This window comes from Ceratotherium simum, chromosome 13 (assembly GCF_057802395.1).
Source record: "Ceratotherium simum simum isolate JZ-2026a chromosome 13, ASM5780239v1, whole genome shotgun sequence".
Taxonomy (NCBI): Eukaryota; Metazoa; Chordata; class Mammalia; order Perissodactyla; family Rhinocerotidae; genus Ceratotherium; species Ceratotherium simum.
The window spans coordinates 38,173,543-38,196,263 of NC_141912.1; the positions used below are offsets into that span (position 1 = coordinate 38,173,543).

At 43.6% G+C, this 22,721-nt stretch overlaps 1 protein-coding gene across 6 annotated transcripts in view; it reads left to right on the forward strand.

The window, feature by feature from the left end:
- C13H6orf89 (chromosome 13 C6orf89 homolog) overlaps positions 1–20,680 on the forward strand; it is a 32,357-nt gene extending 11,677 nt beyond the window's left edge. For all 6 annotated transcript variants that reach the window (XM_087438528.1, XM_087438526.1, XM_087438529.1 and 3 more), the window contains 5 exons: positions 12,021–12,175; positions 12,301–12,440; positions 13,593–13,722; positions 16,573–16,696; positions 19,428–20,680. In XM_087438528.1, coding sequence (XP_087294654.1) covers positions 12,021–12,175; positions 12,301–12,440; positions 13,593–13,722; positions 16,573–16,696; positions 19,428–19,522 — 644 coding nt within the window. In that variant the 3' untranslated portion in view covers positions 19,523–20,680. The remainder of the gene's footprint in view (positions 1–12,020; positions 12,176–12,300; positions 12,441–13,592; positions 13,723–16,572; positions 16,697–19,427) is intronic.
- The last annotated feature ends 2,041 nt before the right edge of the window (positions 20,681–22,721 follow it).

The window sequence follows — 22,721 nt, forward strand, 5'->3', positions numbered from 1 at the left end:
TTTTGTTCATAGGAAGGATTTGAATGTATCTTATTCTGCCCTTTTCTCTCCTGTGATCCCTATCCATAAGAGATATTTTAATAAGTAGCTATTGATTTATTGAAAGCATCTGGGTCCAGCTTGCTTTTAACCAGATCCTCTAATGTTGGGCTGGGTTTTTGTCTAGGTATATCCCCCTCTTCCTATTTAGTCTTTTCTCTCTGTCTCACAGTGCACTTATTTAGTGCTCCTAAGTGTATAATTTTGCCAATAAGTTAAATTTAAGAAACATTTAAATTTAGTAACAGTGCATCAGTGGCAGCTTAGGAATTCCTAGTCTGACAGACCATTTGAGAAGTTTCCTTTTGAGAATAGTGTAACATGTAGTAAGACTTGAAGTTTACTTTTTGAGAAAGAATAGAGGAATATTATTTGGGGATTTAATTTTTTTGGTGGTATTAATCTTATTTGCCCATATGAAGAAATATGTAAATTAATATCACAAATGGATTGTACATATTTGTGTAACTGTATTCTGAAACCATTAGGATCCGGCATAATTGTTTAGGAAGTTTGTTTTCTCTTTGGTGTTGTTTTCAGAAAAAATTTACTAGTTGAAGCTAAGCTTTATAATCATAATGTCATTCTTTAAGTCAAGACCTAATCAGTTATAAAAATCATCACTTGGATTGGGTCTCCTTTGAAAGCTATTTTTGTACACTTGAGGAAATCATGGAAAGATTTCCAAAATTATGTCAAAATCAAAGGAAGGGAACATTGTAAAACAGAAACTTAGCCTCGTAAGTTTTTTTAAAAATTAGCCCATATATTTGGAATTTTTAATTCCGGATATAACTTCCTTGTATTTATTGGGAAGATTGTTTTTGAATTGTCATCAACAAAGCTCAAAAGAAATGAAGTTTCCAACTCCTATCAGGAAGGTCCAGAGCCTGTGGGGGAAAGTATTAGTCAGGCCGGCCTGTGCTGCTTCCTCAGATGCACCTCTCCTTTCCTTCCTCCCCTCACTGCCTCCCTAAAGGCATCTTCTGCTCTTTGGCATGTGAGATGAAGTCAGCAGTTTTTAGGATCAGGTTGATGGCAGTTACTTTGTTTCTCCCCATCCTATAAAGTAAATCTCCATAAACTATTGAGTTAAGAAGTGATAGTCAGTGGACAATGATTGCTCATTCTCTAAATCAGAGTTTAAAAATTCAAGAAATGTTAGCATCTTGTCAACAAGCCAGGTTGTTTGGTCCACTCCAAGTGAACATTTTGCCTTGCAGATGGAAATAAAACGAGTCCTTGGAGCTCAGTTGTAAAGAGAGAGCATTGGAAGAGTGTGGTTTTAGCTCTTTAATGTTGATTCTATTCAAGTGCTGCTTTTACTTGTAAAAGTGGATATTGATGCACCTTATTTTCCTACGCGTGATAATTCTGGGAGGCTATAAATGTAAAACTAACAGCGTTTTGCATAGCATTTGGAAGGAAACAAGAATGCATAATGACATAAGGGATAAATAGAAACACATGGGGGGAAGTAGGTACAAGAAGTGGGAACTGCTGGGCCTATAAGAGGGCCAGAAAAGTAAAAAAATATACGTTATCATTCCTAATGTCATGGTACCAAAAACAACTGCCTTTCAGTTAGGATTACTTAGCAATACCTTTAAAGTGAACGTAGCGGGAGGATGGTGTGGCAGATTCCACTCCTGAAAGGAAAGCCCTGGAGTGTATTGTTTCCTAAGGGCTGGCCTGTCTAGTGTTCCCTGGGCTCCTCTGACACCCCTTGCAGAGGCGCCTTGGGGGTGGTGGAGGGGAGCAGGAGCAGTGGTGGTGTACCAGAAGCACCATCACCAGTGGTGGTAGGTTTCCTCCTCATCACTGGTAGTTTTTCCTCTTCCCTCCACCCAGGGAACAGAAGGTAACGAAGTGGGGTTCTTTTTCTAGGTTTCAGCCTTGGGTAGGAAATCCTGCCCCTAAATCCTCTTGATGAGGAGAATGAAGTGACTCTGTAGTGAGTCACGTAAACATCCCACTCTGTGACAGAAAGTAGATAAGCTGACCCTTATTTCGTACTTACCAGATGCCAGGCCCTGTTCAAAGGGCTTTCCATATATTGGCTCATTTCATCTTTATAATATCCTTATGAGGTAGGTTCTGGTTTTATGCCTATTTTACAGATGAAGACACTGAGGTACAGTGAGATTAGGTCATTTGCCCAAGGTCCCAAGGCTAGTAAGTCACAGAGCCATGATTTGAACCCAGGCAGCCCGTCTTCAGAGTATGAGCTCTTAACCTCTCATGTGAATAGTTTGTAGCTATGCAGTATACCTGAAGAGACTAGCTTTACGTTTGATTTTGGAGTTCTACGTTCTTTCTCTCAGGTCACCAGATGTTTTCTCTCTCAGCTTCCTAGTCCCTGAAGAAACAAGGTTTTTTCCAGATGGTACTGCAAGTCCAAAGATAAATGGCCCTCCAAGCTATTGGCCCATTAGAATTTTCCTGAACTAGTCTTTTCCTAGGCATTCAGCCCAGCTCGTCCTCCCAGTCTGCACCCTTATAGGTAATGTTTGACCTATTGTTTGACTTACTCTTTTCTCTTATTATACCATAGTTTTCCCTTCACATTCACATTCTTATGCCCTCCCCTTCCCCCACTGGCCTCATATCTTTGTATCCACTTTGACCCTGCCAGTCATCCTCTTGGCTTTCACCCTTTCATGGAATCACTGAGTCTTAGAGCTAAAAAGGAACTTTAGAGTTGATCTAGTACATACCCCCATTTTATAACGAGGAAATTGAGGTCAGGAGAGGTGAAGTGATTTGCTTACCCAGCTATAAGTGGGAAACTAGCAGTTGAACCTTGGTTTCTTAATTCTAGTCTGCATTCTTTCCATCACGCCACACTTACTGCCTGCTGTCTCTGCCTCCAGCCAAGCCAGGTTCCAGCATGTTAGGCTCAATTACTTTGTTTATTTTGGGCATTTATAATTTTTAATTATCACCCCCATTTACACTGAGGAGGCCTGGGTTGTTCTCGCAGACAGTGAGAAGGTGCATCTCTGTATCTGTACTGCATAATTAGGACTTGATGTATCCATGAACTGTCAAGGGAAGGTTGATGTGGATCTAGCAACACCAAGGAGTTTTGGGAAGAGCAGATCACTCATTGACTTAGCACTGAGCACCTAATCCAACCTAGAGTCCAGGCCAGTGCCCAAAGATGAAATGCTCAGACATCAGGGAATGCCTTACTCTTTTATTTGCAAATAAAAGGTGATAATAGCAGCTCTGTCAAGCACTTGCTGTATACCAGGCACCGTGCCATGTATTTTCTCAGTCTTTGCAGCAATCACATAAGGTGGTTACCGTTTTTATCTCCATTTCAAAGATGAGGAAACTGATGTGCAAGGGGATCGACTAACTTACCTAAGGTCTCACATTTAGAGACAAATTTTAATACAAGGAGAACTCATAAAAATAGGTGGACTCTATGGTTTATTTTTTTATTTTTTATTTTTTTATTAAATTTTTTTTTTTTAATAAACATTTATTTTATTTTTTTCCCCCCAAAGCCCCAGTGGATAGTTGTATGTCGTAGCTGCACATCCTTCTAGTTGCTGTATGCGGGACTCGGCCTCAGGATGAACGGAGAAGTGGTGCCTCGATGCGCACCCGGGATCCGAACCCGGGCCACCAGCATCGCAGCGCGCGCACTTAACCACCAAGCCACAGGGCCGGCCCAACTCTATGGTTTAGAGTGGTTCAAATGCATTGCTTCCTGAAGACCAGGCTATTGTTGAAATGATTTCTTGGGTTTCTTTTCTCCCTATGGTATGTGAAAATGGCCCTTGGCATGCTACCACCCTGGCCAAGGATGCCTTCACCATCAAGACTTCACCCTTGCCTCATGCCCAGGATGCTAGAAGAGGTGCTAAGCAAAACGAGCTGTTAGAGAGTAGCCTGATTAAATCCTAAGCACGTATCAGTGAAAGTCATGGAAACTGTCATGGGCTTTGCGGGCTTTGCAGGCTTTTTGTGGGTGCATTTCTAATATAAGAAATCTAATATAAGAAACCATGAGGTTATATTTATTTAATCTTTACTTTGAGGTTTCTTCAAATTCAGACTGCTGGTTTGATTTTTCTCCCCATAACAATAGGACTTAATCTTATTGTTAAAGTTTCTGAAAAGTCAAGGTTTCATTCATTCAGTCATTCAGTGAATGTGTATCGAGACCCTACTGTATGCCACGCGCTGTCCTCAACAGCACACTGAACACAACAGTCCTGTGCTCTTATGGAGCGAGGCTTGGCTTTGTGCCTTTCTTCTGCCCTATCCTTTTCACCAGGAGAGAGTCTTTTGTCCTGGAAAGAAATCTTTTTTTTTTTGCTTTTTGCCAGGTTAGTAATCTGCATAAAAGGACTCTCTCCGCTCAGAATTCCAGGGCGTGTTATGGTTGTCCACAGTGAGCCAGCCGAAGTGCATTTTTTTTTGTAAACAACTCTCAGGCACCAGGAAGCCTCCTGACAGGCTTTGGCCTCCACTTTTCTGCAGAGTGCCCAACTTGCAGAGAAGGCTGGAAGGTTACAGTTTCTGCCTTTCTTAACTTCACGGCTATGTTTTGTCTGAGAGACTGTTTTTGACATCTCAAGCGAAATGAGTCCGTATCATGGTGAGAATTTGGAATTCAGGTCATGAATTTTATTGAACTCTTACATGTGGAATTTCACTTCTCTGTCACACTTTTTTTGAGTATATAAAATAGCTAGTGTGAGGAGGATATCTGGAGTAAAGAAGCCTTGGAAATTAAAAGAAAGTTAGAAGTTGCTATCCAACTTCCACTGCCCTTTCTGTCTGGTGCTGCAGAGAGTGGATAGAAACAGAGGAGGCCTGGAAAGACGTGAGGTACAGCATGTTAGGTAGTTGAAGAAAAGCTATGGACTGGGCTGGTACGGGATGCCTCCATCTTTATATGGCCGTCTTCCCTCTGTGTGTCCTCTCCTCTTCTTATAAGGACACGATTTAGATTGGATTTAGGGCCTATTTCACTTCAGTATGACCTCATCTTATTTAATTACGTCTATAAAGACCCTGTCACATTCTGAGGTTCCAGAAGGACTTGAGTTTTGAGGGAACACTATTCAGCCCAGTATATTAGGTTGAATATGTATACATTTATTGAGTACACGTATATACTTCAGTTGAGTGTGTGTGTATATACCCACTTAACTGGGTATGTATATAAACCAGTACCTTTTTCAGGATTTTATATTATTCCATAGTTTAACAGTTTCTAGTTTTTTTGCTATTATAAAAAATGCACCTCGGATATTCATATACACGTATATTTATATACACGTACCATTATTTCTGTAAGATAGATTCTTGGAAGCAGATAGCTGGGTCAAAGGGCATATATACATGTTAAATTTTAATAAATACTACCAAATTGTCTTCATAAACTTATACCAGTGTATACTTTCATTAACAGCATAGATTGATCATCAACACTGGATGTTGTCATTGTTTGGCCAGTTAGAAAACTAAAGAATGATATCTCATTTTAAGTTGCATTTCTTTGATTATTAGTGGAGTTGGATGTCTTTTCATATGTTTTATAGGCCATTTATATTTATTTTTCTGTGAGTTGCTTTTTCATATTTTTTGCCCATTTGAAATTTCTTATCAAAGAGGAGTTCATTTTTATGTATTAGAGATATTAATTCTTTGCCTCTTACAGGCAAATACTGGTTGAATCTGTCCATTTTTTCTTTATAGTGTCTTGGTTTGTATCTTGCTTAGGAAGCCTTTCTTGCTCCCAAAATTATAAAAATCATCTCATGTTTTCCTCTAATTATTTTTAAAATTTTGTTTTATCCATTTATATCTTTAATTTATCTAGAATTTATTTCAGTGTATAGTGAAAGATAGGGCTCACACTTTATTTTCTTCCAAATAGATGGCCACTTGTCCCAATATCATTTACCAAATCCATCCTTTCTTCTCTGAATTAAGATTGACCTTTATCATGAATTAAATGTTATCATATATGTATACTGGATCTGTTGACACATCTTTATTCTGTTTTGTTAAGCTTTTTATTTGTTCCTGTATAAGAACATGCCATCGATTCTCATCATTTGCTGTAGTTATGTTTTATGAAGTTTCTGCAAATATTGAGTTAGTGAATACTGACACTTTGCCCCAAGGGGAGTACAGAGTTAGGTTCTTGAGAGTCTCTGGCCACATTTTCATCAACTGATCAATGCATCACCTTGTTTTATGTGTGTTTCTGTTTAAAGACACCTTATTTAATATATATTGTTGATTCATTAACATTGAGCTCACAGTCAACAGCACTATAACTCATGCCTGAACAAAGCTGATCTAACACATACATTTTCTCTGTAAGGCACAACACATCCTTCTTGCGTTTAGAAACACTAGCTAGTACTTTAGCACTATGCTTGGGGGCCTTTTTTAAATTAATAAACTATTTTTAGAGCAGTTTTAGGTTCACAGCAAAATTGAGCAGAAAATATGGAGTTCCCATATACCCGTCCACCCCACAAACACACAGCTCTCTTGGGGGCCAGTTTAAACAGCAAAATTTCCAACAAAAATGCAGAAAATGTGGCACTAAATAGACAGTGAAAAGGACACTTGTTTACAGTATGAGGTGAAACAAAAAGGCAGAGCATTGCCTTGTTCCACCTAAGCTGGGATTTGCTGTCCTGCACGTCTGTGGATGACTGCGAAAGCACCACAGATATTAATTTGGGGGTTACAAGTAAGTTTTAGAGAATAGGTAAATTCATAGTTAGAAATCTGTGAATAATGAGGATTGACTGTACTATTTTAATTACAGTAGCTTTATAGAATGCTACTATATTTTTACATCTGGTAGAGCAAGTCCCTCATTATTTTTTCTTTTTCAAGAATTTATTGTCATACAATTCAATAATAGAAAGACAAATAACCCAATTAAAAATGGGCAAGAGATGTGAATAGACATGTCTCCAGAAATGACTTACAGATAACCAATATGCACATTAAAACACGCTCAGCATCGTTAGCCATCAAGGAAATGCAAATCAAAAGCACAGTGAGAAGCCACTTCATACCCACGAGGATGGCTATAATAAAAAAGATAGACAATAAGAAGTATTGGCAAGGATGTGGAGAAATTGGAACCCTCATCCATTGCTGATGGGAATGTAAAATAGTGCAGCTTCTTTGGAAAACAGTTTGGTAGTTCCTCAAAAATTTAAACGTAGAGTTACCAGATGACCTAGTAATTCCATGCCTAGGTGTGTACGCAAGAGAACTGAAAACATATGCCCACACAAAAACTTGTACGCAAATGTTCATGGGAACATTATTCATAATAGCCCCAAAGTGGAAACAACCCAAATGTCCAACAACTTATGAATGAATAAACAAAATGTAGTATATCCACATAATGGAATATTACTCAGCAAGAGAAGGGAATGAGGAACTGATAGTGCTATAATATGGATGAACCTTGAAAACATTATGCTAAATTAAAGAAGCCAGACACAAAAGACCATATATTATATGAAATTCCATTTATATGAAATATCAGAATAGGCAAATCCATAGTGACTAAAAGATGAGTGGTTGCTTAGGGCTGGTGGAAGAGGGATTGGAATGGGAGGTGACTGCTAATAGGTACAGGGTTTATTGTTAGGGTGATAAAATGTTTTAAAGTTAGATAATGGTGATGGTAACACAAGTCTGTGAATATACTAAAAACCACTGAATTGTACAGTTAAATGGATGAATTTTATAGTATGTGATTTAAATAAAGCTGTTTTTTAAAAAAATATTCTTGGGCCGGCCCTGTGGCTTGGTGGTTAAGTGCGCGCGCTGCAATGCTGGCGGCCCGGGTTCGGATCCCGGGTGCGCATCGAGGCACCGCTTCTCCGTCCATCCTGAGGCCGAGTCCCACATGCCGCAACTAGAAGGATATGCAGCTATGACATACAACTATCTGCTGGGGCTTTGGGGGGAAAAAATAAAATAAATAAAATCTTTAAAAAAAAAAAATAAATAAATAAAAAATAAAAAAATATTCTCTACACAGAAAAAGCAAAATAATGCCCTTTCCCTCCACTCCTGCCCTCCTCCTGCCCAGCTGGAGAGAGGCCTGAGTCCTCCAGTGACCCATAAGCAGTCAGAGGTGAGGATCCTCAGGTCCACCATCCGCCCAGTGTCCATCATGTAAGGTTCTTTTTTTGTGTGTGTGAAGAAGATCAGCCCTGAGCTAACATCCATGCCAATCCTTCTCTTTTTCCTGAGGAAGACTGGCCCTGAGCTAACATCTGTGCCCATCTTCTTCCACTTTATGTGGGACTCTGCCACAGCATGGCCTGACAAGCGGTGCGTCAGTGCACGCCAGGGACCACCAGCAGCGGAGCGTGCGCACTTAACCGCTACGCCACGGGGCTGGCCCCCACATAAGGTTCTTAATATATTCTCTGACTGTATCTGTGCTGAGGGGAGTGCCCTCTGTAGATTTTAAGCAGTGACCATACTTCATGATTCCTTTGTATTACCCAAGATGCCTTCTAGCACTTAAATATTTCCAGAGTTAATTTGGGCAATGGGTGGGTTATTGCCTTTGCTATTCTCACATAGTTACTCTTCTAGATGAACTTTAGAATGCAGTTGTCACAGCCCCACCCCACCCTCGCCGTCACCAGTAAGAAACTCTGATGAGATTCTATCCAAGTTGTATTAAATTTATATATATGTTTTTCGGTAGACTTGACATCTTTATGATATTTAGTCTTCCCATCTAGGATCATGGTATGATATGTTTATTCAGGTCTTATTTTATATCCTTCAGTAAAATTTTAAAGTTTTACCTTGTTAAATTTATTGCTAGTTGTTATGAATGAGGTCATTTTCCATTTCAGGTTTTTTTTTTTTTTTTTTTTTGGTGAGAAAGATTACCCCTAAGCTAACATCTGTTGCCAATCTTCCTCTTTTTGTTGAGGAAGATTGCCCCTAAGCTAATATCTGTGCCAAGCTTCCTCCATTTTGTATGTGGGACGCTACCACAGCATGGCTTTATGAGTGGTATATAGGTCCACACCCAGGATCTGAACCCATGAACCCTGGGCCACCAAAGCAGAGTGCGTGAACTTAACCACTATGCCAGCAGGCCGGCCCCCTCCATTTCAGTTTTTAAATGATTATGGCTAGTAGAGTAAGAACACTATTGATGTTTACTTGTCTAGATATCTATATCTTGTATTCTGCCACATTATTAAATTCTCTTTTTAGTATTCTATTCTTGCTTTCTTTTTCTTTCTTGGTTTCTCTTCACTGGGTATTCTTCCTCTACCTGCTTTTCAAGGCATCTCTATCTGGAAATCTCAAGAATATCTAAAGCTCAGAATAAAACTAAGTTACAGTTAAAATAATCTCTCCTTACTCTTAGGTTCAGAACTGCTTGCTACTAGCCCATGAAGCACCTTTGTATAAATTAGAAGAAGGTACCCCTTTCTCCTGAGACTTTACTCTTATCTCCTGGGAAGATTGTCCTAGTTAACTGATTCGGTTGGAATGTGACACCTTACTGCAGAAAAATGTCATAATAAATCTGCAGATCTCTGATGTCTCCCCTGTCAGTGCCCCCTTAGATGAGGAGCTCTTGGGTGGTCTCAACCCGCACAAACGTTCTCGGTAGTGCTGCTGAGATCTCTGGGTTGTGTCATCACTGCCTCTGGAGTCACCCCTTTCTTCCCAAGCCCACAGCCTCAGTTTAGACTCTCATTATATTTCATCTCTCATTGCAGTACACCTGCCCCTACCCCAAAAAGACCAAAACAAAGTACAACCAGGTCTTCCTCTTCCTGGTCTCTCTCTTCTGGGACACACAAGTCACCACCCAGAGTAACCGTCCTAAAGCATCAGAGGCGTTTGATGGTTCCTTGTTTTGCTCCCAGTAGAGTCACAAGCCCTAGAAGCCCTCGTCACCATCTTCCTAGGCAGCCACTACTCTCTTATCTCCCCTCCCCACCCCACCCCCCACCTCGCCTCCTCTGTGCTCTTTTCACCACACTCTGGGGCCCTGGTAATAACTACTGCCTCTCGCTCTCAGTTTGTTCATCTGTGACAAGTAAGTGATACAGCTTGCAGAAATGACTAGCACAGGGCTTGGCACTTAGCAGGTTAGTTTCCTTCCCCTTCCCTCACAAGTACTTTGGAAACTGAAATGCTATATAACTGTAACATGTTGTTGTGATTATTTATGCTTCGTTGTATGTCCATTACCCAGAGTTCTTGTATTTTGGCAAGAATTCGTCATATTTGACCTCTAATAAGGAACATTTGAAAATATTCCAGAAGAAGAAAAAGGTGTAACTTTGCAGCCTCAGTGTGCCACTGAAACAGGTGCCACTGAAGAGTTTTCAGCTGTGCCTGAAGACTCCTGGTGAGCACCGCTCAGGAGAGAGGTGCAGCAGGAGTCTTCTGGTGGGTAATCTGCCCACGGGCCCAGACAGGTGAGAAGGGTAGGTGGCAGCGGCCTCGAGGAAACATGGGTTCTGTCTGCAAGAGACGGAGGGTGCTCAGGGGACGTGCTGAAATAAACATAGCCATTCCTTGATGAGGATTTCCTATGCTCCACTACTGCTGCCTTAAAAAAACAAGGAAAAGGTACTTGCTGCCGACCACAGAAAATGTGTTGTGGTTAAGAGTCAGTTTCCAAGTGTTTATTGGTTTAAAGAATTGACTTCATTTCAACCACATTTGGTTGTTTTCTTTTGTTCTAGACTCTCCTGATTTGGTTTCCATTGGGTTTTAATGAGAAACCACCTGGTGAAACATTTTGGATTCAAATTAGAGTTTATCACAAACACATAGAGAACACAGATGAACCCAGAATGGAACAGAAAGCAAACAAGAAATAATGCAATAACATTATAAATGGGATGGTGTTAGAGAAACTGAGAAGGGGTTATGTAGAAACAGAGCCAACCTCTCAGCGAAGGACCAACCAGGGCAAGGTGTCGGGAGCCGGCCAGCACTCCAGCAGGGGCTGGGTGGGACGTTTCATTTCTTTTTTTTTTTTTTTTAATATTTTTTATTTATTTATTTTTTTCCCCCAAAGCCCCAGTAGATAGTTGCATGTCATAGTTGCACATTCTTCTAGTTGCTGTATGTGGGACGCGGTCCCAGCATGGCTGGAGAAGTGGTGCGTCGGTGTGAACCCGGGATCCGAACCCGGGCCGCCAGCAGTGGAGCACACGCACCCAACCGCTAAGCCATGGGGCCGGCCCGGATGTTCCATTTCTGACCAACCTGCAGTCCTTGGGGGTGGAAACCATGGATATAGTCCTTACCTCTTTCTGAGCTGTGATAGAGCACTGTCTAATGGGCAGGTGCAATTACCTTTACTCCAGAGGTGGGCCCCTGGGAAGTCCTGTCTCTCCTCTCTGTCCCTTCTCTCTGCGCCTTTTCCTCACTTCCTTCACAGAGTCATCCTAGCCTCTACTTGTACTTGTGAAACGGGGGTCTAGGCACACACCCAGAGTGTTGGAGAAGACCCACAGTAGGCTCATCACTGATGGTGGGACCTCCCTTTTTGCCTGCCCCTCCCCCATGTGCTGCAGCTGTTTCAGACGTGGGGTCACAGGTCAGAAAACCATGAGAGAACTACATCTCCTCCCCCACGTCACTGAATGTCTTCTCCAACTGTTTGACTTGATTTGTTGATTTGACTTAGGAGATACATGTACATGTTAAAAAAGTATTTTCCATAAAGTACAGAAGAGTGTGCAGAGAAAAGTACCTCCCCTTCCCACCCCTGTCCCCTGGGCCCTCTGCTACCTCCTCAGAGGTTGCTTATTTCATATGTACCTTTTCAGAGGGCACCAGTGCTTATCACTGTTAGCTTTTAACAAGTGTTATACTGTCTTTCCTTTCTGTTTTCATTGCTGGGGCTTCCAGATTTACCCGCTGTGTTCTTCATACATCCACTCTCTCCATATCCCTTCCTCTCTCAGACTTTGACCCCTGGGGAACAAACGACTGTGAGCAGAATGAGTCGGACCCCATCCCTGCCAACTGCACTGGCTGTGCCCAGAAATTAGCCCTCAAGGTAATGCTCCTGGAAGATACCCCGAGGAGATTTGAGAGACTCCATCCGCTGGTGATTAAGGTGAGTAAGGAGCCTGATTCTCCCACTGATGGGTTACCTGTGTAATGGCTAGAAAACATCAAGCTCTGACATTTCTGATAAGTAACTCTGTGTTCTGCTTTGCTTTTGTTTTCTGCCTTGCCAAGACGGGACAGCCCCTGTTGTCTGAGGAGCTTCAGCATTTTCTCTGCCAGTACCCTGAGGCGACAGAAGGCTTCACCGAAGGGTTTTTCACCAAGTGGTGGCGCTGCTTTCCTGAACGATGGTTCCCATTTCATTACCCATGGTGAGTGTGAAGAGGGGCAGTTAGCCTGCGTGTAGAGAGGGGGCAGACCAAACGTCAGAACAGTAGGAGCTGCCACTGAGACCCTACCGTGTGCCCAGTGCTGCATGAGCACTTTACAGTACACCTGTCCAGTCAGGTGATTCTCAGGAGCTCGCTGTTGAAAACCAGTGATGAGAGAGAACGGGGGTGAGTGGAAGCGGTGTGACAAAAGGAGCACCCCCGCGGGCGGACACCAACACTGCCTAATAGAATCGTTATCTCTTTCTAAGTATGGATTCAGCATTTGTGTTTATGCAGATTGGGTCTTTAGTGTTGAGGGCGGGAGAGAGAGCATGAAGAACAGAAAGGAAACTTCATTTCTTTTGGTGCCTTGGTGCTTGTGCCTGTTGCTCATTGGTGATGCTCATCGTAGCTCTGGGAAGTAGGAATTATCACTGTCATTTTTCAGATCAGAGAAGTGGGAATTAGGGAGGTTAAGTACCTTGCTTAAGGTCACCCAGGCAGGATTGAAACCAGATCTATCTCCCTCTTCCTTCCTGTGTCCTATAGAAGACATGGTCCATTTCTTGGGGTGAAGGTTGCTCTCTAGAAAGAAAAGGAAAGCCAGTTTCCATCTAGAACCATTCCAAAAGAGAAAGTTGCTTTTTCAGACTTTTTGTTGGATAATTTCTTGATACTTCTGCCTTTTTGTAAATTTGCCGTTTACTTGCATGATTGAATACTCAGTTTAAGAAGCTAATCAGGCTTCGTGCCGCATACCACTCCACCTCAGAGGAAGATTCACCGTTTTCACCCCTCCTCCTCCCTTCTTCCCGTCTCCCGCCTGGCCTGCTATTATTTCAGTCTCTTTTCCAAGACAGAATAAATGGATTGTTTCTTTCCTTCCTCTGGGTTGTTTTAGCTGGATTTTGTAAACACTCCACCCACGTGTACAGATCATGGGGGTAGAGTTTGTGTGTGTGCGTGTACATGTTACAAGTAATTGATCTGTCATGACTGTTCTTCATGGACCTCATACATAAGATACTGTCCTGATATTTTTCCCTCTTCACCCCTGCCCACAGTTTTCCCACCTTCACTAGCTCTCCGTTAGTCATGGAGGTAGGCTGCCTTGCCAGTTTAATTACTTTTTTCTCTTTGCTACTTTTACAGGAGAAGACCTCTGAATAGATCCCACATTTTACGTGAGCTTTTTCCTGTTTTCACCTCCCTGCCATTTCCAAAAGATGCCTCCTTGAAAAAGTGCTTTCTTCTTCAGCCGGAACCTATTGTGGGGAGTAAGGTAGGGAATCTTGAGAGGACTTGGATCTAGAATTTTGAAACCTCATTTGGGACCTGGGCTCATGTCATAATCAAGGGCTTCCCTGCATGTCAACTTAGAGGGTGAAATGAGGGGACACCCACATAATCTAAACTCTCCCTCCTGTTACTAGCCAGGAGACCTGCATGGCCTGCCGTTTTATGAAGACATGCTTCCAGAAAGTCTAGTTACCTTGCAAATCTGTTTCCTGCACTTAACACCTGGGAGCAAGCTACTTTTCTACATTAAAGGAAATGGAATCCTAGAATTTGAAGGAACGTGGGCATGCGGTGCATCTGACTTTCCTACCTCAAAGTAGAAAGCATGCAAAATATAAATGAATAGTATGTAAATGAATGGTCCAGTTCACTCATTTTGTAAATAAGGAACCTGAGCCCCAGAGAGATTAAATGATTTGCCCAAAGGCACAGCAGGTTAATAGAAGGACTGTCTCCTCCCGCTACTCCCAGATTGGCTTTCCCCAGAAATGAACAATTGAGAGACTTCAGGTAGAGAACTGGGAGAGCGAAAAGCACTTGGGAGCCTGGAGAGGATTTGGGACAAAAAGGTTGATAGACATGTGCCCAAGGCAGGCAGCCCAGTTTGGATGGAAACCCTTCCACCACCAACTTCTGACCTTGGTCCACGGCCACATCCCCAGAACCCGCGTTTACCTCTCTTGGGCCTGCGAACTGGGCAGAGCTGTTGTGTTTGCATCTGTTTACTTTTCTCTGAATTGCTGTTTTGTTGAGCCTCATTCCTGAAGAAGGTTTTTGAGCCTGGATTGGTTTAGAAGAATTAAAAGGATGAATTTTCCTTTGTAAAAAAATTAAATTTCCCAAACTGTGATCTCTACCAATTCTGGGTTGTCTCTTCAACCTCCTGATACTATTATTTGGCTCCAATTTTGCTGAATCGTGTTAAAGGAATTTCAAAGCCTATAAAAACAATAATTTTGTCTAGAAGTAAGAACTTCTGTCTGCCAGAGCAGGGTGGAGGTGCTGGGCTCTTGCCTCAGATTTTAAAGAAGTTTATCCTGCTGTCGCTGGCTAAAACTCAGGGCCCTCGTGTGATTTCATCTTCATAATTGTGATAGAATTCTGGGCGAGGGCCATTATCTTTATCTTGGTTTTCCCACTTGAATCTGAAGTTAATTTCACCAGCCTGCTTAGCAGGGACATCAAGGAGCACAGCCAAAGGGTAAATACAAAGTTACTCAGACACCAATCAGAATCATCTTGTGGTTCTCGAGGATGTGTGGGGAAGGGGAGTGGCTCAAATAGGCAAAAATCCTGAGAGTCTGGTTTCGTAGAGCATCTGTTCCCCACCCTGGCCCAAGCTCTCCTTTCTTCACAGCCTTGTTACTCCACCCTGTTGTCCACGTCCCTGGGCCCTGACCCCTGTACAGTCACATGTCTGTGTGCCCAGAATCCAAGAGGCAGCCTTGGGATAGAAGATAAGAAGTGGGGATCCGATTGTTAAGAGGCTCTGGAGGAAGAGGTGAGGGGCTCCAAGGCCCACTTCACCTACTCCACAGTGTTGCCTAGGGCTGGCCCACTCCATCCTGTTGTCTGTTTCTTCCCATCCTGGGCATGGAGGAACATAGTCCTGCCCCCTCTCAGGCCTGTATGAAAGAGAGATACATCCACTGGTTTTTGGTTTTCTAGGATTTTTTCAAGACTGCAGACGTCAGAAGCAGTGTTAGTACCAGTCCATCGCAGGCCAGCTCGAGACACCAGTCCTCCTTCTGTCACTACAGCAGCAATGGAAATGGCTCTGGTGTTGCTCTGGAAACAGTCATGGCCAAGGCCTGTGGGAGCAACAGAGAAACCAGGGTTGGGGACAGGAGAGGATGGGGCCAAAACTCAAGGTTCTGGAGTGGTGAAGAGAAAACCAGACTTCTGACCCCTGCCTTATATGGGCATATATATAAAGGGTCTCTCTGAAGGGCAGGAGCTAGGAGGAGAAGTGGAGAGGGGAGGCCCTGGGGCCTTCTCTTAGCATCTAGGTAGGAAGAGAAACCTGAGCAAGACCAGTCTTTCCCTTTATCCCTACTCCTGCCCCGCCCCAACCCCAGGGTTCACAGCTCTGCCTGGCACAAAGGTTGCACTGGATGCCTGTTGGTGGCAGTAGTATGCCTTCAGAAGTGCGTTAGGTACCTGTGCATGTGCATACCCTGGTTATCGCCTTAGTTTTCAAAATCAGAGGCCAATCTTACTGTCAGTTTTAATCAGTAGCATGACATATCTGCTCACCTGGGTCCTGCCAGAAAGTGTAAACTTGAACTTACTGCTGTTCAGTTCTTATCAAAACCCTGGTAGTAAGAAATAATATTCCATGGAACGTTGCCCAAAGGTTATGCAGGCTATTTCTCTAAAAAGTCTGGATCAAATCAGACCCTCCAAAGACTGCATACTTAGACCACCACATGTTGGCCTCTGCTAGACTTTTGTAAAATTGCAATTAGATATTTTGCCTTCAGCCTACTTTGAAGCTGTAGCTAGGAATAGTTGTGAATTATGAAGCTCATGCCATATCTGCGATAGGGCTGTTGTTGAGGATGTTGCCCACTAAATCACACAGTGGCTCTTTAGGAGAACCCATAGAAGAAATTTTACCCTGATCTCAGTACTGGGAGATGCTATACTTATTTTTGTCTTTTGGACATAATTGTGAATTGTGGTGTTGGTTCTATTTTCCTCTTTGCTTAGGCTGCTGGGAAACTCAGAGCTATAAGTGTCAGGGCTTTTGTGTACTCATCTCCCAACTGCCCCTTGGATTTTATTTTGTTTTCTTTTCCTTCCATTTCTTCCCGCTTGCTTTTTGTTCCAGATGCACAGGATGCATGACCTGTTTACCATCGGCAGCGGTGAGGCCATGCTGCAGCTCATCCCTCCCTTCCAGTGCCGAAGACACTGCCAGTCCGTAGCGATGCCTCTGGAGCCGGGGGATATTGGTAGGTGGGGCCCGTGGAGGGCAAGGTCTGCCACAGGATCTTTTTAGTTTTTAACACAAAAAATATTCTAAGAATTAAATATGGGCTTCACCAAGGTTCAATTAAGTAGAGTCAAAATTAGCATTGTTTTATTAGCAGGGTTAATATTCATGCTTAGATGGAACACTAATGAGAAAATGTAGCAGAGAGAAATGTCTTGTTATATATGCATTTAGAATACATGTGTCCATTGGTCTTAGAAATTTCAAGTTAGGAGGATTCTGGAAAATATTTAGGGCAATCCCTTATTTTACAGATGAGGAGATTGGGACCCAGAGAGGAGAGGTGACCATCCCAAGGCCCCACCGTCAGTTAGGCAGATCATTCAGTCTTAAGCCTCTCCTTTAACAGAGTGAAGTCACGGGAGGTACCATTCCAGATTCGAGGAAACCCTTTCTCTGCCCATTTTGCTAATTAAACATTGCAAACAGTATGTGGGAGTACCAGCCACACAAGGAAATATAACCTTCCACGTGGGCCCCACAGTCAGGTCACAGCCGCACAGTCATGACTCACCCTTGGCTCCATGATTTCCCAACTGTGACTTGTTTTGTGCCTTATATTCTAAAAATCCATTCCAGAGAAACAAGTTGGAGTCAACTGCTGTCAGTAGCAATCAGTTTGACAGTAGAGTTTTTGTGGCAGAAGCAAATAAATCAGCAAGTGTCACCATTGTCCTTGTTTTTCCTGCCCCCCAAAACCTAGGGGAAGCCCGGAGTCCCTGGCTGAGCCCACTCGGGTTTTCCAATTGATTTCTTTTAGTTTTACCCATTTAGAAGACCTCAATCCCTAGAAACTTCTCACTTCATTTGGAGGTATGGTGCAGACTGTGAACCATGCCAAGCTTTAATCCAAGTTACATAACTTTTATTTCAGTTTAGAAATGAAAATATAAAAATAATGCACAAATGAAGCATTAATGATAATGAAGCATAGCTTGCCTGGCGTTTGTGAAAAAGAGGATTCTTGAGTGGATATTGTTCTGAACCCGTGTTCCTGTAGTGGAGTGACCCTTCCATGAGGGATCACTACTGCACAAGTCTTTGTGGCATTTGGGGTTGGGAGTGTGCAGTTGTGCTTGAAAAAGTTTTTGTTTTATGTTCTGCAAACGCCTGACAGTTCAGACAACTGCAGAAACACTTTAGTTATCCAAATTCCAGGTTTCCAGCTCCCACAAGCATCCAGAATGCCAATTACAGAATGAGGGGAAAAGGAAAAAATGGGTGACTGGCAGTGATCAAAGAGGCTTTGAGCATCAAAGCCTGGTAGGGACAGTCCAGAATAGCCTAAAATCCAGAGCGTGGTACCTGCCGTGCCGTGACTGGCCAGTTTGCCAACCAGAAGGAAAGGAGCCCTGTGGTTGGCAGTGTGCATGAAAGGCCAGCCACATGACAGGAATGTGGAGAAGGGGTGGGAGACCGAATAGAACAAGAGGAAGAGGGCAAATCTGGGAGAAGAACAGGGGTGGGGAGGGGTGGGGAGAACAGTGGGCACCTGAAGCTGAGGCGGAAACAGAAGCTGTGGCTGTAGCCACCACAGTTAAAAATGAGGACGGGAAAGCAGACTCTGACAGTGGAGGAGAATAATTCAGTGGTTGTAGGACAGAGGGCAGCTCCAGCACCTCAGGGACCCTTAAGAATGGCCCTGTGACAAGCAAGTCTGTGTTTTTTGACAAAATAAGCATTGTCCTGTGAAGGTTGAGGGGAAGGGGATAGGGTTACAGATCACCAGAAAACCAGTGATGGGAGGCATTTTCAAGAATGCTGTAGGGGTCAGGTGTCAGAGGCTGACACTGGTGAGCCCACGCATCTGCTCGCAGTGACCTTTCTTGAGTTACCAAGTAGAGGTTAAATGCTGTTCAGTGGTCTCAGTTTAAAGATGGGTAGGGTTCATCATACCCCAGAACATTTTCCATCAGGAGATTATTGAAGTGTTAAGAGTTTTTAAGTTTACCTTCCTGCTCACTCAAATGATAGAGGCCAGTGTTTCCTAAACAATTCTTCAGATTGTTCATGACCCCGGGGGGTGGGAACAGGAGCCCCTTGGAAAGGCCCTTGGCAAATAGGGCTCCTTGGGTCAGCTGACTTTGGGAAATGCCTGTCTGGTCAATACATAGTGCACATTCTTGTATAAAAGGCTCCGAAAAGCCTTGGAGGAACCTAGTGTTTCTCAAACTTACTTGACCATGGAACCCATTTTCCTTGGACTGTCTTATGGGATGCTGCTGTTTACAGAATACGGTTAGGAAATGCTGGTTTCAGTTAATCTGGATGTTCTGTAATGAGACCATATTATAGATAACTTCAGGAGAATTATATAGGCAGTCCCACTGCCCCTCAGAACTCATCCTGTCTTCTTGTTGATAAAGATGAGATCAGTCTGAGAATTGATGCCCAATGCCAGCCTTATCTAGAGCATCCTGCCTTTGTAAACCTGTGGAATTGTGATTCACAGTTACCCAGATGAGGGGTGGTGGTGAAGTGCTCTGGTTCACAGTGGCTCCTTTTGATGTCACGTTACAGAGAGGAGTGATAATAACTGGGAGTATTTATGCCAGGAAGAGCTAAAAGACCTTCAGAGCAAGATTTGCCTCTGACTCTGTGGGCGTGCCCTGAGGGCGGCTGCGGCCCACCTGCCTTGCTTGCCCAGTCCCTGACATTCACGTGCTTTCCTGTTGCTGTTTCCCTTCAAGGCTATGCCGGTGCCACCCACTGGAAGGTCTACATTATAGCCAGAGGGGCCCAGCCTTTGGTCATCTGCGATGGAACCACCCTGTCAGAACTATAGGAAACAGAACTGTATAAAGGAACACATTTGAGAGCTGAAGTCGAGATTGAAAGGGGAGAAATAAAAACAAAAACAATGAAACCACTTTCCAGGGGTTGGTTACTTAGTTACCTGCCCTATGCATGTGTGTGAGCCAGCTATGTGTTGGAGGCAGTGGCCAGAGCCCAGCCCTCCTGACTTTTCCAGCCCAGCTGCTTGGCCAGGACTTTGCCAATACCCGTCTGTCAGAGACTGGGCTCTTCCAGGCCTTTTGGCACCTCAGCCTTGAGGCTGCCCCTCAGGCAGGGAGCAGGATTGGTGCCTGCCCTCACTTGCATGGCCTGATCCCCTCTGCTGTCCCCTGGCCACAGAGAGGCAGTCAGCATGGCCTGACTTCAGAGCCATCCTTTACCAGGTGGGCCTGCTTGTCCTGTCTTCCTGGCCACACACGCTGTACTTTTTTGGAAAGCAATGGCTGATTAAAGAAGTCGTTGCAGTTTCCCAAGCAGAACAGAATCTAGAACCAGTAAAAAAAGATGGGATAACCTCAAATTGCACTCAAGAAGTGCACTTCTTTCCCGGAGTCCAGGCTCTTGGACTCTCAGTGATGCTAGATTGGAGTCTGATTATAGTTGAAATGGTAATTCCTACGGTCATACGTTTCTCCATTTTATCAGATTCGTATGCCTCCCCCAACTCCCCTCCCTTCTCCCTTGCTGGTCTGGATGGTTTCTCAGAAGTCAGGCTCCTGGTCCCCCTCCCTTGGCTAGGCCAGGGCCCTTTCCTGCTGAGGCAGCACTGCTCCTGTCAACTGCGTTGCTTTTCCCAAGTGTCCTCAGAGGGAATGAGTTAGAGTGCTGGCTGGGCAGAGGGTGCCTCCCTGGGTTTGATCTTTAGGCTCCGACTTTCTGCAGGAAAGATGTTTTACAGATGTGTCAAGCTGATGTTGTAATGTAGTCGGGGAAGGAACTTCAGACCCGAAGTGTTTGCCAGCTGGGTGTGCAGCTCTGTGATCCTCTGTCTTAAAATGAGTTCTCTCTCTGTACTGCGAAACAAGGTGAGGTATTTTTATTTTTTGTAATAATATAAAGCTGTGTTCTTTTGATTGGATGATTCAGTATGTTCAGTGTTTTCCCCAAGTCCTTTTAGTATGTATTAATCAAATAGTGTAAATGAGGACACTCTTTTCTTGTTTCCTTTTTTTCCTTTATTACTCCTTTATCAACACTGTTAAATATCTGGCCTCTGGTCATGCCATCACCACAATGAAGAAAAAACAGACTCCACTATGGTTCTGAATTGCAGAAACCAAATGGATGCAGGAGGTGTTTATGTCAGAGTTATGGCCCAGAGGCAGACAGTGGTGAGGGAAGATGGTGTGACTCCTTGGGGGTCCTCTTCATCCTTGGAGGCACCCCTGCGCCTTGTCCCCAGGCCCTTTCTCTATACATCTCATGAGCAGCAGTGGGGATCATCGGGTGCTTGAACTGCCTGTTCGTGGGCTTGTAAAGGCCAAGGAGGGTTCACAGAGCTCAGGGTGGAAACACTCAGCCTCCTCCGCGGGCTCGAATGAAACTAGGATGAACTGTACCTGAGGGAATTTCTCCTTAAAAGAATCAGCGGAAAAACAAAACTTTTTGTACGTATAAAAGTCATGCTTGCTAAGCAGTTATGATTTAAGAGGTTTTAAATCACAGAGATCATTTCAAGGCCAGCTTTGTGCAAGCTTTTAGAGCCTTTGCAGTGTCCTTATCCATGCTGCACATGGGAAAGGATTCTATGTAAACAAGTTCTTTAGAGGCGTCTCGGAGTTTTCTTCAGTGAGGCCCTTTGGGTTAAGAAGAGAGAGGGTTCCTTAGAAGCAAAGCAACTGTTTTAATGATTAAGATTTCTGTTTTGTTTTTATGAATTACTCTGTGTTTTTTACCCATTTCACTCCTGCTCTTCATACCTTAAATGTTCATAAAATACCCATTTCACCTCAAAACTTTGAAAACAAAGAAGCCCTTGCACATGTTGGTGTTCTGAGGCATCCGCTGGGAAGTCCCCTAAGCCCTTGACCTGTCTGCAATTCAACAACGAGTGGTATGGCGGCAGATAAGCGGAGACTTCTGTGTGTATACTACCCATTTTTCTTAAAGTCTATCCAGTTCAGAATTGAATATAGATTTATGTTAGGGGAGAAATTCTCCAAAGAGCGTTTTCTGCTCTTAATTACTGGGTACGTAAGAAGTAATTTGCCTTCTTCTCCAGGTAATTCTGGTAAGCAGAATCTACAACTGACCAGTCCTACATGAATGGCTTGGGGTTGCCAGCCAGTCCCTTTCTAGTTATCCAAGGCTTTGAGTGAGGGTGCTGTGGCATTTCCCCTGCTCACTTAGCTCTCAGGTCCTCCATGGAAGCAGCAAAAGTCCCTCCACATGACCTGCTGTGGAAAACAGGGTCGTCAAGTTGAGGAAGCAGGAATAGGGGCATGGTGGGACCACCTAACCAACTCCTCACCTCCACCACCACAATGAGAACAAAACCACAGGGCTCCAAGAAGAGGGAACTTGCTCACGAATTTGTTGAGTGTTAGCTAAGAGGTGACATGGCAGTGACTTCTGCACGTGGGTTAGGTTCACTTTCTTGCAGGTTCCCAGAGCAGAGACTCCTGTCCCTAGAAGTCAGCTGTCCGGGGAGGAAGGATGCTTTGGGACCAGTTTGAAGCATTTGTGTCCAGATATCCTGAGGTCTCCAGGAGTCAAGTATTGAACAGACACTAGACCTGTTCTGGCTTGTGAAAAGAGGCAGAGCTTATCCTCCCCCACTCACAATCTTTTTAGGGAAGGGAGGGAATAAAATAATAGTGGTTTATGAAGACAAAACCTACCTGTTTGGTGAAATACAAAATAGTTTATGAAATGGGCAGATTTGGGCTCATTTTCTGAGAGAAAGGAATAATGACATTTGTCCAGTCCATACCAATATAGGTATGGTATGGATTGGTATGGTATGGTAAGGATTATAAGATAATCCTTACTCAGTCCTGTAAAGTCGGTATTAGATCCTTATAAGTAAAGACACTAGGGCTCAGAACGGTGAACTGCTGGTGGGTAGATAGTTGGTTCCACAGCATGTTGTTTTCCTGCTACAGCATAGCGTGGGGCCCAAGAGTGAAGATGTGGAGTTAAGTGACTCGGGTTGCCCCCGTTGGCTAGGAGAACCTAGGGACGGGAAC